General features: G+C 42.8%; 1 protein-coding gene across 2 annotated transcripts; it reads right to left on the bottom strand.

Annotated features, from left to right (window-relative positions):
• Positions 1-6,314: 6,314 nt before the first annotated feature.
• On the bottom strand, positions 6,315-14,265 carry LOC119275305 (protein Hook homolog 3-like). 2 transcript variants are annotated; one of them, XM_037556126.1, is made up of 18 exons: positions 13,974-14,265; positions 13,323-13,532; positions 13,119-13,214; positions 12,915-12,967; positions 12,184-12,280; positions 11,368-11,441; positions 10,948-11,065; positions 10,385-10,495; positions 9,746-9,822; positions 9,392-9,458; positions 8,685-8,750; positions 8,312-8,419; positions 8,064-8,194; positions 7,861-7,927; positions 7,679-7,746; positions 7,471-7,564; positions 7,074-7,144; positions 6,315-6,963 (listed from the first exon to the last, which is right to left on the bottom strand). In XM_037556126.1, exons 1-18 carry the CDS (start codon positions 14,124-14,126, stop codon positions 6,597-6,599), a joined length of 2,028 nt encoding a protein of 675 aa, XP_037412023.1. In that variant the 5' UTR covers positions 14,127-14,265; the 3' UTR covers positions 6,315-6,596. The 2 variants fall into 2 exon arrangements, with proteins under 2 accessions (XP_037412023.1, XP_037412024.1); XM_037556127.1 differs by lacking the exon at positions 13,974-14,265 and having other exon boundaries at positions 13,394-13,520.
• Between the last annotated feature and the right edge of the window lie 566 nt (positions 14,266-14,831).

Below are 14,831 nucleotides of genomic sequence, written 5' to 3'. Positions count from 1 at the left end.
TTGACAGAGACTTTTAAATCACAATCGAGTGAGACCTAGGCACATCCTTTTATTATTTTAAAATGCTCAAGATTTTCTTGTACTGCCTTGATAAATGTATTATCCTCACTATGGATAACATCGTGAAAGGCAACTAGTCTTAAGTAAGATAACATATGTGTAAGGTTCTGAAAGTAACTCCAGCCCGCGCAGCACAGAGCCGCCACGGCTCCGGCGGAGACTATACCTAGCACGTCCCCGTCGACGGAGGAGCGGCCACGCGACGTGTCGGCAGCATGTATGGCGGAGAACACGTCGGCCCCCGGCTCCGGGTCGTCAACCTGCACGCGCACTCTCCGTAGTCCCTCTCCCCATGCTCCCATCAAGGCTTCTGCATTGGCCGCCGGCGAGTTTTGTCTGCTTCATGGCGCGTCTCCTCTTATCTTGACGACCTCGTATATGTCTTTTTCAGAACAACCTCGTATATGGTTTTTTTTAGACATTCCTCGTACTAGTAGAATGCCCGTGCGTTGCCATGGGCCAACAAATGAAATTGTGTAAACAATACTCATTTTCCTCCCCAGAAACGAGCATATTGCACGCAATGTTCAACCACAACACAAATGCAAGCATATTCTTCTCTCTATTCTTACAAACATGACACACCCCTCTAGCCGCCCTTTCCCATTAAACTTGCCGTTCATCACCTTCTCTGTCCATACATCATTCACCCTCTCAATCTATTGCCCCTTAATTTTGCATGTAGCTTCCATGTCATTGTTTCGTTGTCTCGGACGGTACAAAAAAACCCTACCACGTCACCTTCTTCTAGATCTATTCCTAATCCAAGGAAGCTAAATCTAGTTGAATGACCGTGCGTTGCCCTGAAAAATAAAATTATCTATGAAAACACATATCATAATATCATTATATGGAGTTTGTACATCACATGCTTATGACTATGTTTCTCCAAGCATGCATTTCAATTTCCACCCTCACCAAAATATGTACTTACATGTGCTCCTTCAACCACACAAATACGTCTTATCCCCCCCTCCATGAAATTCGCTTTGCATCATTGTATTGCACATGTGATATTTAAAAACAAGGAAGCGAGTGGTGTCATCAGCATTAGTCATCTACATTTGGCACTCGGGAAGAAGGCACAATTGGCTTCTCTGACCAGATTTGATTCTATCTAGGTGTTACTCTTCTATATTGACGACTTTCGTCTGTGAAGCGAATTCTAGGCTTCCTCCTGTTCAACACAGGTACCAAATTTGAGATGCAAAACTTTAAGATGTACATGATTTCTTGCACAAATCCTCTTGCCGAATCATGGAGCTTCAAATTTTCTGTGGACAAAATCATCCGAGTGCAGTGTATTGCAATGCTCGAGTAATAAACATATACAACAAACTTTTGAGTCTATGAATTTATGATAGTGAGGAGTATAAACTATGAAACATAGATTGGAATCTCATGAGGTCAGTACAACTTAAATGAAGTTCCTAAAGAATATAAGTTGAAGATTTCGTAACATATCAGTTGGTATTTCAATAATAGTTGGACCATAAAGTTTGCAAGCTAGTTTCCCTTCTAAGAAGGGCCAAATACATTCCTTATAAACAGCTGGAACTCTATGTCCTTAGTAAGTTTCCCGAAAAAAGCGACACTTGCACCATCATGGATGTCCGAGTACTTCGCATGCTATTTCTCAAATAAGAATGCACTGGTAACTCTGATGTGCGATTCTTGATAGAGCTACCCACATTATATGATATATATTAAACATTTAGCAATTACATACATATCTTCCATGCAACTGGCTATTATATACCGTTCAACCACATACACGTTTCTGACTTTATCAAACTGATAGGCAAAAAAACACAGGATTTAAGATTTATTTGATGGACAAATTTGATATTACTACTACCAAGCATTATATGCAATTGATATTAATCCCAAACACTGAATATATATCTTTTGATAAAAAGATTGAATTCATAGTTACACACAAGATTCAAGTAGTTGATGATATATAGAGATCAGCAGCGTGCCAAATTTAACTTGAGACTCATGAATTGAAATTCAACAACAAAATATTATATGTAGGAAAATAATTGAACCAAACCTTCATATATACGATGGTTTTGTGAAATGCAACAACAATACACTCGTGACTCATAGCTAAATGCCCGTGCATTGCCACGGAGTTCTAAAAATATATGGAGGTTGCCATGGAGTTATAAATATATGTAGGATTCATAGGTCGGTGTTGACTTAGGCGATAGGATGAGTTAATCGAAAGGAGGTCGGTTATAGGATGGGGTCAAAGAAAACCTAGGTAAAGATGATGCCAAATGCAGTCTGCAACCCATGTCAACCCATGCGCTAGAACTGGATAGCTATCTTCATGGACACAAATATACCATTGTTTGGTTCTATTCTCTTTTAGTTTGTAGAGTAAGAATTTGAATAATTTGAGTATCATTATATCTCTCAATTGTTGAGAAATTGTGATCAAACCATGCAATGAAGGAACCAAATCAAAAGAAGCTTTCACTTGTGCTTTCTAGCCATTTAAAATAAGCATGTGGCATCAAATTATTTAATGGTGTGTCAGCCAATTCCATGATTTTCTAGAAGAGAGAGGCTCGCACTTCACAATATTCATAATTTCAAGGTATGAAAACCTTGCACACACACCTAAATTCAATAAAATATACGACAAATATATAAACAATTATACAATACACACTTGTGACACTATAAACAAATAACTTCAGTTCATGACAGCCTGATCATCCCAGGCCCAGCTTCCAGGGTTTCCACCCCTCCCACCATGTACGGCTCCCCCTCCCACCTCCGTTTTTTGTCTCCCCTCCCCTTTCGCAAAAGAAAACGGTTTTACCCATGCATGTTCACCGCTGGAAATAAGCCCCAACTCATGCATGCACATGCTTTAAAAAAAGCCGGCCGACCCGAAAAGGAAATCTTGCCCACACACTCCGGAGGTGAGCTCGTCCAATCTTGCCACCACTCCATCTCCCCCGATTGTCGTTCTCCACCTTCCCAGACCTCGCCACTTCACCTCCCCCATCCATGCACCGCTTTTGTAGGCAGCCCCTGTCATCGCCGCCTTCATCGATGGCCCCCTCGCCACCACCACAGCGTGATGCCTTGCCATCATCTCCATGCCCCCATCAGTTGCGTCCACTAATCAAATAGTGGGACCTACAAACAGATTATACACTAAAAACTTAGTACGCAAGATTAGTGCAAACCCAAACCAGATTCAGCGAACTAAACCAAATATAACTCCCAGGCAAAGAAGGGTACCTCCCCATCAGTTCCATAGAGTCACACGATCGACAACATATACAGATTTCCGATCAGATGAGTAGACAATGTTGCGAACCTCTCCAGACCATTCTGCAAAGGGTTACAAAATGGTAGATAGAAAATAGGGATGCATTTTATGTCCTCGTAGAAAGGACATATAGATATAATATATATGTCCAGAAATTTACCTGGAGCATGTACATTTAGAATTTTGTTAGCAACTCACCTGTAGAAGGCATAGCAACTCACCTGTAGAAGGCATAAAAATTGAGGTCACCAGACACAAAATTAAAAAATACATACACATCATGTATGTTCACGATCATGTGAAGTGAAACAATTTTGAACAATAAACCGAAAAATGACGTGTTAAATTAGTCTACGTTCCCAGGAGGCCAAACAGAAATCAAAAGATGTGATGTTCAGTTTATTTATCTGATAGGAAATGCTCTCTAGTTATATTATTACAGTTATCAGTCTACAAACTGAAAGGCATTGTGCTATTCATGACAGTTCTCTTGAACTTCTGATGCAAGAATGCAAATTCGAATGACAAGAATAGACGGTGCCCCTTAATATAGACCCAAAATTAATTTAGTAAACCCATTGATCACAAGATTTTCCGACAGAAACACGATAGACTTCCCGACCTAGCCCTAGAACGGAACCCGTAACGTCCCCCGCCGCTCGGTCCCCAGCCCGCACTGTCGTGGGCGCCTCCCACACCGGCGGCATCCCTTCGGGGTCCCCAAGATGACGAGCGATCCGGCGCGGCGGAAAGGGCTGGCACTGAGGAGCAGCGACTCGGTCGGGAGCCTGGCCAGCGCCAGCGGCTCCCTCCATCATCGCCGCCCTCGGCCACATCCAACGCGGTCGTCGGCCACGAAGAGGCGGACGAGCCCGGCAGCAGGGTGTTGTCCCTCCCATCGATTTCATGTTCGACTACTCTTCCTTGGATCGCCTACCACCACAGATGCAGGGATCCTCTTGACTCACACGCCGACCATGCCTCAACCAGCGAGCATCGGCGCATCGCCGGCGCGCTCCTCTGTGCTCTCCCTCCTCTCTTCCATGGTTGGCACAAGGGAGGGATGAGACGGGCAGGAGAGAGCCTCTTTATCTAGATCAGGCAGGGGTTAGGTTTGGAAAGAGTAAATCAGCTGGAGCGATTGAGGGAAGGAGATCGGAATGGAGCAGGGCGCGATTGAAGGGTATGGCAAGAAGAACTTTTTTGGAAAGCTTTGATTCTGGTGATAATTACCATATTCGAAATTTCCTTAGTTATAGCCTTACCATACATGGATTGATTTATTACTATAATTATCATATTTGAGATTTCTAAGTTTATAGCCTTACCATACGTGGATTAATTGTGATTGATTACCATAAATACGTTGGGTATTGTCGGCCAGACGAGAAAGAGAAAAACCGATGGGAGGGGGGTGGTGGGAGGTGGGACGAAGGAAAACCGGTTAAAAGTGAGGGGACTATTCAACCAATTCGTCCATTAAAAATAGAGATATGTCTTCACCGGCAGCACGATGACTTTCCATATCCCCTGTAAGGCCGGCCTCAACTTCTCCTGGGCTTTGGGCTCCTGCATCTTCTTGTCTTGAGAAAAAAAATATCGTGCCCACCCCTACCTGCTCCAACCCTGCGTTCGCCGCCGCCTCCCAGTCCGGCGACACTACGCTCGATCCGAATTAAGATGACGGCGATGAGTCGGGCCCGAGCATTTCTGTATCTGGTGGTCGAGAGATGCAGGCACCCGTTGCAGTCTCTGTACACGGTGCACCGCATACCCCCGTGGTCCCTCTTCTTCTCCGACAAGGATGGCCGGCGACGAACGCAGGCCGAGGAGGCTGCCGAGGAGATCAGGGAGGGCCGCCTGCCTCCCCCGATCGTGACATTGTACCCGTCGGCCGGCGACCTTCCCATGAACTTCGTGCTCTTCGGCCGCGGCAAGGACAAGATCGCCGCCACGGACCACCTCGGCTGCGCGCTCCTCTACGACGACGCGCTGCGCGCCGTCTCCGCGCTGCCGAGCGCGGAGGACCCGAAGCACTACCCCGTGTCGGTCGCCGTCGGCGACGACGCGTACTTCTTCAGCAGCCCGCCCGACGACGCGCACGAGCGGCCCGTCGTGGAGGCGCTCGCCGACGACACCTACTGGTCGCGCAGGTCGGAGATGCACTGGCGGTACGTCCCGCCGCCGCCCTACGTGACGCAGCAGCCCAAGGAGGGCCGCAAGACCGGCGCGTACGACGGCGCCGTTGACGCCTACACGGTGGTCGGCGACACGCAGCTCTGGGTCTCCGCGAGGGGCCACGGCACATACTCCCTGGACACCAAGAAGATCTCCTATGGCATCAATCGCAACGAGGTCCGCCATGGCGAGTGGAGCAAGGTCGCCGACTGGGCGATGCCGTTCCGCGGGCGCGCCTTCTTCGCCCCGGAGCGCAGGCTCTGGTTTGGCTTCTCCGAGAGAGACCAGAGCGTCCTCTGCGCGGCGGACCTGCGGCAAGCAGGCGCGGCGGCCGGACAACCGCCGGTGGTGAGCCACGAGTGGGAGGGTTTTACCGTGCCCTGCCAGGCGGCGGTACGGTCGTTCCTCCTGCACCTAGGCACCGGCGACGGCCGGTTCTGCGTCGCCAAATTCTCACACGACGCGAGTGGTCGCGGTGTGGCCATGCTCACCGGCGTGGAGGTCGCGCGCTGCGTCGACGGCGTAGCCCTGTGCCTCATCAAGCATAAGACGTACAGCTACGGAGGATTATTAGGAGATGATGACAAGCCCGTCTGCCTACTCTAGTGCAAAAATAATAATATATTCCTCTTTTTAATAATGATAATGGTAATGGAGTATCAAAGTTAGCATGTGCTGCCATTTTGTGTTGTTGTAAAGTGGAAATGCAAAGGTATTATAATTTGTAAGTTGGCTTTCAAATGTTATAATCCCATGCTGAGAAATACGAAAAGCATATCCATGGATTTTTTTACAAATGTCAAGTATGTTTCACTGTTTCTGTATGCATACATGTCCATGACAAGAACAAACAAATAACAAATGACTTGTCAAGGCCTCAATAGTAGTCTTACATATTTGCATCTCTCATACAGTAAGGACAGAGCAATGCACCCGCAAAAAAAAAAAAAAAGGACAGCAATGGACACAATAAAACAACGCTATGTACATTCGAGTGTTTGGGGTTGTGCAGTGCCCAGAGGTGCGCAACATAGTATGCATTTCTCGGTGTAGATGCATGTGGTTATTTCGTATCGCTCGATTTGGATATATCGGCTCGCAGCTCCTCTTCGAGTTCGTCGAACTCCCACCCGCTTATATCTTCAGGGGAGTACCTGTTGGATTTACCAAATTCTAACTCCAACTCTGCGAGCTCCGAACCAAGGTCCAGTGTTTGCTCAGATTTCACTGGAGATTTTGGAGAGCCCACGGGCGCAGCTTTAGGCGTAGAGGGTGCCTGAACAGGCGAAGAGCTTGACTCGATTCGCTCCTTCGTTGGCACCTTTGCTCTGCGGACTTCGATGTCTAGCGTCGGCCTTTCTATAGACTCAAATGCCTCTCTCAGTTTGTCTATCTCCGAAAATAAGCTCCTGACCTCTGGATCATCTCTCCTGAAAAGAAAAGAAAATGGAGCATGTCCAGTTGCAGGGATCAAAACCGATTTCCCACCAAAGAAATTGTAAGGACAAGAGAGAAAATACTATGGGAAGTTTGGCCGTACCTAGAACTGTACCCTTGTTCGGAATAAAACAGCTTCTTCATGTGATCAGTGATGCTGAAGGCAATTACGATCTGAAATCATTGCAACATTAATAGCCACCCAAAGTACTTATTTTCTAGCCATATATCTGTTTATGTGGTCTCCTCTGCACAACCAACTACTCCCTCCGTTCGGAATTACTTGTCTCGAAAATGGATGTATCTAGAACTATTTTAGTTCTAGATACATCCATTTTCGAGACAAGTAATTCCGAACGGAGGGAGTATAATTTTTGGGGGAAAACATGGGTACATACATAGGAATGTTTATTTAGAGAGGTTGATGGGGATTAAAAGAATTAACTAGCAGTTCGATTGTAAAAACAGGTAAGCATCACAATTGGGTACTCGGTACGAACCTTCTTTTCAGTTTCCAAATATTCCTCCTCGAGGGATTTCTGTGGGCTTGTCTTTTCTGACACCTCCTCGGCTTCAAGTTCCGTTGACTCATCCCTACAATATTTGGCCCAAATCATATAATGGCAAACTCATTAGGACCTTTGTTGTGTCAAACAGGAGGGTCCAGGAATATGTGGAAGACTTTAGGGGAAAAAACAAAAGAATAACCTTGCATTTAAGAATGCCAAATTATCCACGTATGTTTGGATCCGCTCAATCGATGGGCTTAGAACTTCCTGCTCAAGCCAAAAGATGCATAAAAAACAGTGATAAAAAATATACCCTAATGGTACAGTGTGTTCTCTAGGAATGGAACAACGGCTTTAATCAGTTTATACCCAACCAAATACCTTGAATGTAGAAAGGTGATATTTCGTCAACTTCATAAAATTGCTTGTGCATCTCTCTAGCTCATCACTGTGGCCATAAAACAAAAAATAAAGCTGAATTGATTAAAAAAATGTAGCACCATTTTTAATGATAGCTTTACAGGGGATAAATAGGATAAAAATGGTTGCAATCAAAGGTTGGTATAGCCATAATCACTACATACTTGGTTTTCTGTTCAATCTGTTCATCGTATGACGACTGGAGCTGCCAAGTATCCTCAAGGAAATTGATCCAAGTCTTGACTACACCAGCCTCCACATTACATGAGGCAATAGTTTTTGAAAGTTCATTCTCCTAATTCAAAACAAAATATGAAGCTGATCAAATACTTTAACCCAAAAAGCGAACGTCAATCTCATGAATATTACTGGAAGAATACTAAAACTGGGTCAATAAAAAAAGTGGGCGCACCTTTGCTTTTAAACTAAAGATCATCTGATTGTTTGCTTCATCAAACTGATCCCTCTCTTCCCTTGTTAGCTTGAGCCGCCTAACAGCAGCATTCAGTGAAATGTTGACCTGTCGGACAAAATTAGGAAGGACCTCAAAATACGATATTTTTCGAAGCTCATACATGCGATTAGTTTTAGCATAACAATAAATATCACTGGTGACTCAACACCTCAGTTAATCCTGCATCAGAGAGGCCTTGGGTTAAGGCAACTAATGATGGAACTCATCAGTCTGCCGGACGGAAACATTTGTGTCCATGTCAAACCTATGCCTAGAAGTAGTCAACGCTGAAAATAATAATAGAAGGTCTTATCAAGGAAAATGTAGGTACCTTCTTCAGCTGAGCCTCGAGTTCATCCCTTTGCTTCTCCAATTCCGAAATCTCAGCAGTCAACTCCTATACAGTGACACATTAGAAAGTAAGGAACATCGGCAGAATATACAACAAAAGAATATTCATCCAAGCATTTATTTTAAATGTATGTGACATGTGAATTTGCATGCGAAGTACTTATGATCCAGAAATATAGGTAGACATCCTAATAGCCCTGTAAACAAAGCTTGGGCTCCACAAGCTACTCGAGCTCAGCTAGAACTAGCCTCGAGTTGAGTTTGGTTCAAGCTCAAAGTGACCTGAGCTCAACCTCATCTCAGTTAGCTGGAGCTGACCTCACAAAACTGTCTTCAATTTTTACATGCATGACCTTACTGACCCTTTTCAAGCTCAGCTAAACCTCATATCAGTTTGCTCGGGCTGAGCTCGAGCCTAACTCTAGTCTCGAACCACATCGCGGCTGGCTCGAGCTTAACTCGCTGGCAACCCTACATCTCATGAACACTGTGCGCATGCATAATGGTTTCCTTACAGCAGGTGTTAGATGCAGTTTTCATGAAACAAGACACATGTCCAAAGGTGCATGGCCAAAACCAGCTGCTAAATGAAAATCACGATGAGAGCCCTATGTTCTAAAATATGATTTCTTATAGTACAAGGAGAACAAACATTTCTACTGCCACCGTATGGGCTAGGATTCTTACTTTTTCAACTGCACTCACTTCATTCTCCTTTTTGGCACGAAAGTTAAGAGCCTCCTCTTTCTGGCGTCTGCAGTATGCACAATAAATTTTGAAAGGTCACCTCGAAGTTCTTGTAAAACCAATGGATTTGTTAAAGAAAATAGTACAACAGCAAAATCCAGAAAAGGAATGCAACCACAGTAGGGAGCAACATGACAGATACTTCATGGTCTACCAAGTTTTTGAATTCACCCAGAAAAAACATAAATTCGAAGGGTTCTTGATGAAGGAAAATGAATTCGTAAAGGTAGATGATATAAAGTAAATCAAATGGCATCAAAAGATTCATATGGACGAATTGTATGGAAACTCCACCTGTGATCCAAAATACGCTTCTCTGCCTTGGAGGATGAATTGGCAAGGGAGGATGCTAAGACCTTTAATTTGTCAACCTGCAAAATTTACCACAGTGTATTTGTTATTGCAATCCATGCCTTTTCACCAAGTGAACATATATAAGAAGTGTTCATGCTGAGTGTCTATCAGGTCAATATCAGAAGTCTAAACTGAACAAAAAGGTACATGGAAGCTGACTCCACCATGATCTCAAGCACAACGGTGACTGGTCACTTGTACACACAAAATATGCGTGAAACCTTAGCTCAAAAAATCAACTTCTACGGCCATCGCGTCCAAGTGTCTAACAAGGGTAGTGCATAGGATACAACTATTCAATGGGAGATTTAAGGAACACATGAAAACATATCCCATCAATTATCAGTTCAATTCTTTCAGTGACAAAATCTACAAATGAAGTTCCAGGCTAATCCAGGAACAAAAAAGAAGTAGAAGTATGTATCCATAAAATTTGCAGCGCATAGCACTGAAAGATATTCCTATTAGTGATCTAAAGTATTATGTGAAAGGAATCATCCAGTCATTTTGCAAGAAGTTTCAAAATACGAAAATTTCTAGCTTAAAAATGATATGCATAAAGATCACATGAATACATGCCTTCTGGAAATGAACCTCTGGGGAATCCCCAGCGTTAATTGATCTTTTCTTCAGTAGAAGGTGTTCCATTCTAGAACAGAACCTGACTTCAGTTAGTGCTTCTTTAAAAGACTGGTCAAAGCAGAGAATTCAGTTAGCGCCTTAAAAGAAATGTGAAACAAAAAATACTATAAGTAATAAAAGATGTAACATTATCAAAACAGAACAAACATGTGATACTGAACTTAATTTTTGTTTAGATGAGAACTATTGCCTTTGATGCAATGAACAGATTTAACATGATCAGTGAGATCATGATTGGTGCTTCTGTTCTGTATAGTTAATTAGTCAGTTGCATATGCTTTCAGGGACAATCTATCTGCCACGTGCACTTCCCTGACAAGCATTTGCTCAATAATGTGGGATGAAATAAGAAATTCTAAGGACATAGTTGAAGATCCCAAGTTAAACACATATGACTGAGCACATCACACTGTAGTCTGACAAGTGGCGACTAAGCTAAATCAAGAAAACTTCTGTGAATATGTAAGTGCTAAATTATAATATGTTGACAGAGGCAACACCTCAACGACTGCAACAGCAGTATCTTCTGAAACTTTTTCAGGATCTTCATTTGATTGAACTCGCAATGCCTCCTTCTCATCTAGTTTCTTCCACAATTCTAAGGCTTCAGCATCTATCCTGAAGTAAAATTAACATATTATAGTAACAACAAACGGAACTAAAACAATAACTGGATTTTAGAGGCAAAAGCACCATGGTATCTCTTTTGGGCGCCCTAGATGTTTCAGGCAAAAACTTTGGAATAGGAGGGTCCAGGTATATGATTCAAATATTGATTAGTTGAAATTTATGGACCAATTACTACCAAAATGCATCGGATAAGTATAACATCTAATCTCATTACAGCAGTTCATGTACCAGATTGTGTAGACAACCAGTAAGAAAACCAGACTTTGACAGCTAGTTACATAAATGCTCACCTCACAATGTCAGCACTCCTCTTTAGTCCTGAAATAGCACTTTGGGTAAACTGAAGCAGCTCTTCACGTTTTACCTAAATGTGTATAGGAATTTAATATGTTAGACATGAAGTCAATTTCTTAAAAAGTTCGCCACTTGTGCATCACACTTAAAGTTTTTCCTAATGGGAAGATATTAAAAATGGGTAATACTGAACAATCTTATGTCCTCTCTCCATAAAAGACAATAGTCATAGTCTAGCGACAGTGGAGCAGAAATGCATCATCACATTCATCGCTCTAGTTCTTTAAGCAATAAATCTGCAGACCATTAAAGTACCAGAGTATAACTATGTCCACAGCCTCACAGTCACACGTATTCATTGCTCTATGGTTATTGGTTTCTTCTCACGGTTACTTTGTTAGAACCCTAAAAAATCTCCTCAAATAACATAATTTTTTACCTTGTATGAAAGAAAAGGGTAACAAGAAATCACGTGCGGTGTAAACACAAACCATCCAAAATTTGGATAAGGTAAATAAAAATAGATAAAGTAGTGCATGCAAGAAAAGGAACCAAGCTATGATAAATAATTCCACTATGTCATCGGTAAGCAAAAATAATGAGATAAATAGAGAAACAAACTCGAGTGCGAACGAAGAAATTTAGACATATATGTGAATAACTAGTTGTAGACTATGAGTTACGCAGATATAATACCCACTTAGTAATAATATTTACGAATCATCTGTAAAATTTATTATATTGCAATTTTAGCTTTTTGCCAGTTTAGTAATTTGCATGCCATAAGTGTATAGGACATCCAACAAACGTACCAGGACTTCATCCTGGTAAATTGAGAATGACTTTGCCAAGTCTTGTATGCTGCTCATAATTGCATTATTGATTTCTTTCCCTCCTGTAAGACATAGGCTAGAGGAAATGACAAATAGTTAAATCGAAAGGTTGTTGAGATTCAAAAAGAACATTCAGTAATACAAGGAACAGTAAATATAATCTTGCAAGGACTACAACTGATGAGGTTGTTCAGCAATACGTGGGTTATCTTAACTGTATGTTTAGGAGAAATATATCATCGAAACCACAAAACAGTGTAAGAATATTGTCTCGAAAATAAACATATAAGAATCTTATCCACGCATTGCAAATACTATCTTGTAATAGCCATAAACTTAGCTGTAGTGCTAATGGATTAGAACAAAACTTAAAAGTTAAAGAAGTAATTTATTCAGGTGTTTCAGAATATCATGTTCATCTGGGCCAAGAAAATACCAACATAATGTACACAACGTCAAAGATTTTTCGTGTATGACAGTATTTAAGTAAGTAACAAACTAACAATATATTCCTATTATGCCAACTAAAGGAGAAAAGGAAACGAGGTTTTACAGATAGTTAAAGCCCATCGGATCAACCTATCCGAAAATTAGCAACACCAAACAGTATGTACTCCCTCTGTAAACTAATATAAGAGTGTTTAGATCACTACTTTAGTGATCTAAACACTCTTATATTAGTTTACGGAGGGAGTACACAATAAGCTCACCTGAAAATTTCCAAAAGCAGGGAGACTTCTTCTTCCTTGGGTGCTTCGAGAACCTGCACATAGAAAGGAATTGAACGTGTTTACTTTGATAGCTTCTATCAGCGGTAAGAACAAACAATAGCATTGTGTAACAGGAAATTCAAACTGGTTAGATCAAGTAGATGGTATCTTGACAACTAGGATATCATGGCTGAACCAACTCACCATGGACAATGTAATACCCTCAAGTGCTTGGCTATAGAGGAATACATCTCGGAAGTTCATAGGAGCTCCTCCAATGTCAGCGTCATAAAACAAAACCTGTGCACAAGAGTTGACCTCAAAACACATGAAACCAAGGAAGCAAAGCAAATATAGAGCATGGCCACAAACGGACACACAAAGGCAATGTGATGCATAGATGCATACTCTTGCTAATGGTGTTTTCAAGCTGTTTGGGTCAACTGAAGAGACATTGTGTGAGACACTCTCATCCAAACCTCCGAACGCAGCCTCGATCTCTTGAAGTGATCTGAGCCAGCGTGTTAGCACCTGAACTCTCACATCCCCGCGCGATGAAACTGCCGCCTCTTCCAAGCGCTTCACTGTCTTCTTGACACTTTTGTAGTTCTGGGTGATCTGCAAATCACATTAAACACTTGATAACTTGTCGCAAATCATTATCAGGACTCAGGGACAGGGCATTTGATATTTGATATCTTCGAGTACATTACAAACACACTGCACCCAGGGTCAAACAGTCGAGCCTAAAATCCCAAATACCCATAACATTAATTTTTCTCCCCACTATGTGGCAACTCTTCAGTCTTGGAACATAGTATGAACTTGCCATAACATGTGGGGCATGAAATTGTCCAATTGCTGAGAGATCTCGTCAATTCGTACATAATTAATTAGTCTTAGCATAGCTTGAATGCTTTTAATTTGGCTTAGTGTGCACAAAATCTCGGTTTGACTAATTTCTCGGTTCGCACCTCCCCAACAGCAACAATTTGGACGAAACCGAAGGGGTTTCTGGAGTGGGGGGAATAGATGGGCGGAAAGCGGAGGGGCGCTCACCATGCGATCATTGAGGATTTTGGTGCCCTCGGCGACGGCCTGGCCGGCGTGGTGGGCGACGGCATCGGCGTAGCCCAGCACGGCGCGAGTGACGCCGCTGCGGCCGCCCGCCTCGACGGCCTTGCTCACCGCGCTCCGCAGCCACGAGGACATCGCGGGATCAGGAGGATGGCGGCGGCGACGGCGACGGCGACGGCGGCTCTGCTGGAGGGAGTAGGTGGGTGGGGTGAGGGGGTTGGACGCTCGCGGTCGCGGCGCTCTCTGCTCCGCTCTTCCCTTGTCTTGTCTTCAGGTTGGGGCTTAGTTCAGAGTTCAACTGTAGGAGGAGAAGGGGAGTTTCGTGCTGGTGTGTGCTTTTCGGTTTCGGTCGATTTTACTGCTCCCTCCGTCCAGAAATACTTATCCGATAAATGAATGTGTATTTTAGCTCTAAATGCATCCATTTATATCCATTTTCACAACAAATATTTTTGAACGAAGGGAGTATTTTCTCACATGTTTATGTATTTTATTTTTGTGGTGACTATTATAAATCGACTGTTCTTTTTCTGTAAGTCACTTCTTATTTTACTGTATGGTTTTCTCTTTGTACTACACAAATGCATGTACGTTGCAATGGAAAACATTCGCCGACTCTATTCCATCCCATCCCCTGACTCTATATGATATTTTTTTTGAATGAAAAACTCTATAGGTTTGACTTTTTTTATCTATTCTTTTTTATATTAGTGATGATTGTTAGCCGTCTTATTTTCGTCTGTCTCACACTATTGTTCTCTTTCTCTCCCTTGGAGAGCACCTCTAGTATCTCGGACAATGAGCTTTTTTTCATATTAGTGAAGATTGTTACCCGTTCTA

Source organism: Triticum dicoccoides, chromosome 3B (assembly GCF_002162155.2).
Source record: "Triticum dicoccoides isolate Atlit2015 ecotype Zavitan chromosome 3B, WEW_v2.0, whole genome shotgun sequence".
In the NCBI taxonomy this organism is placed as follows: Eukaryota; Viridiplantae; Streptophyta; class Magnoliopsida; order Poales; family Poaceae; genus Triticum; species Triticum dicoccoides.
Note: the sequence above shows the minus strand (reverse complement) of the source record. Positions and strands in the feature narration are given on the sequence as shown.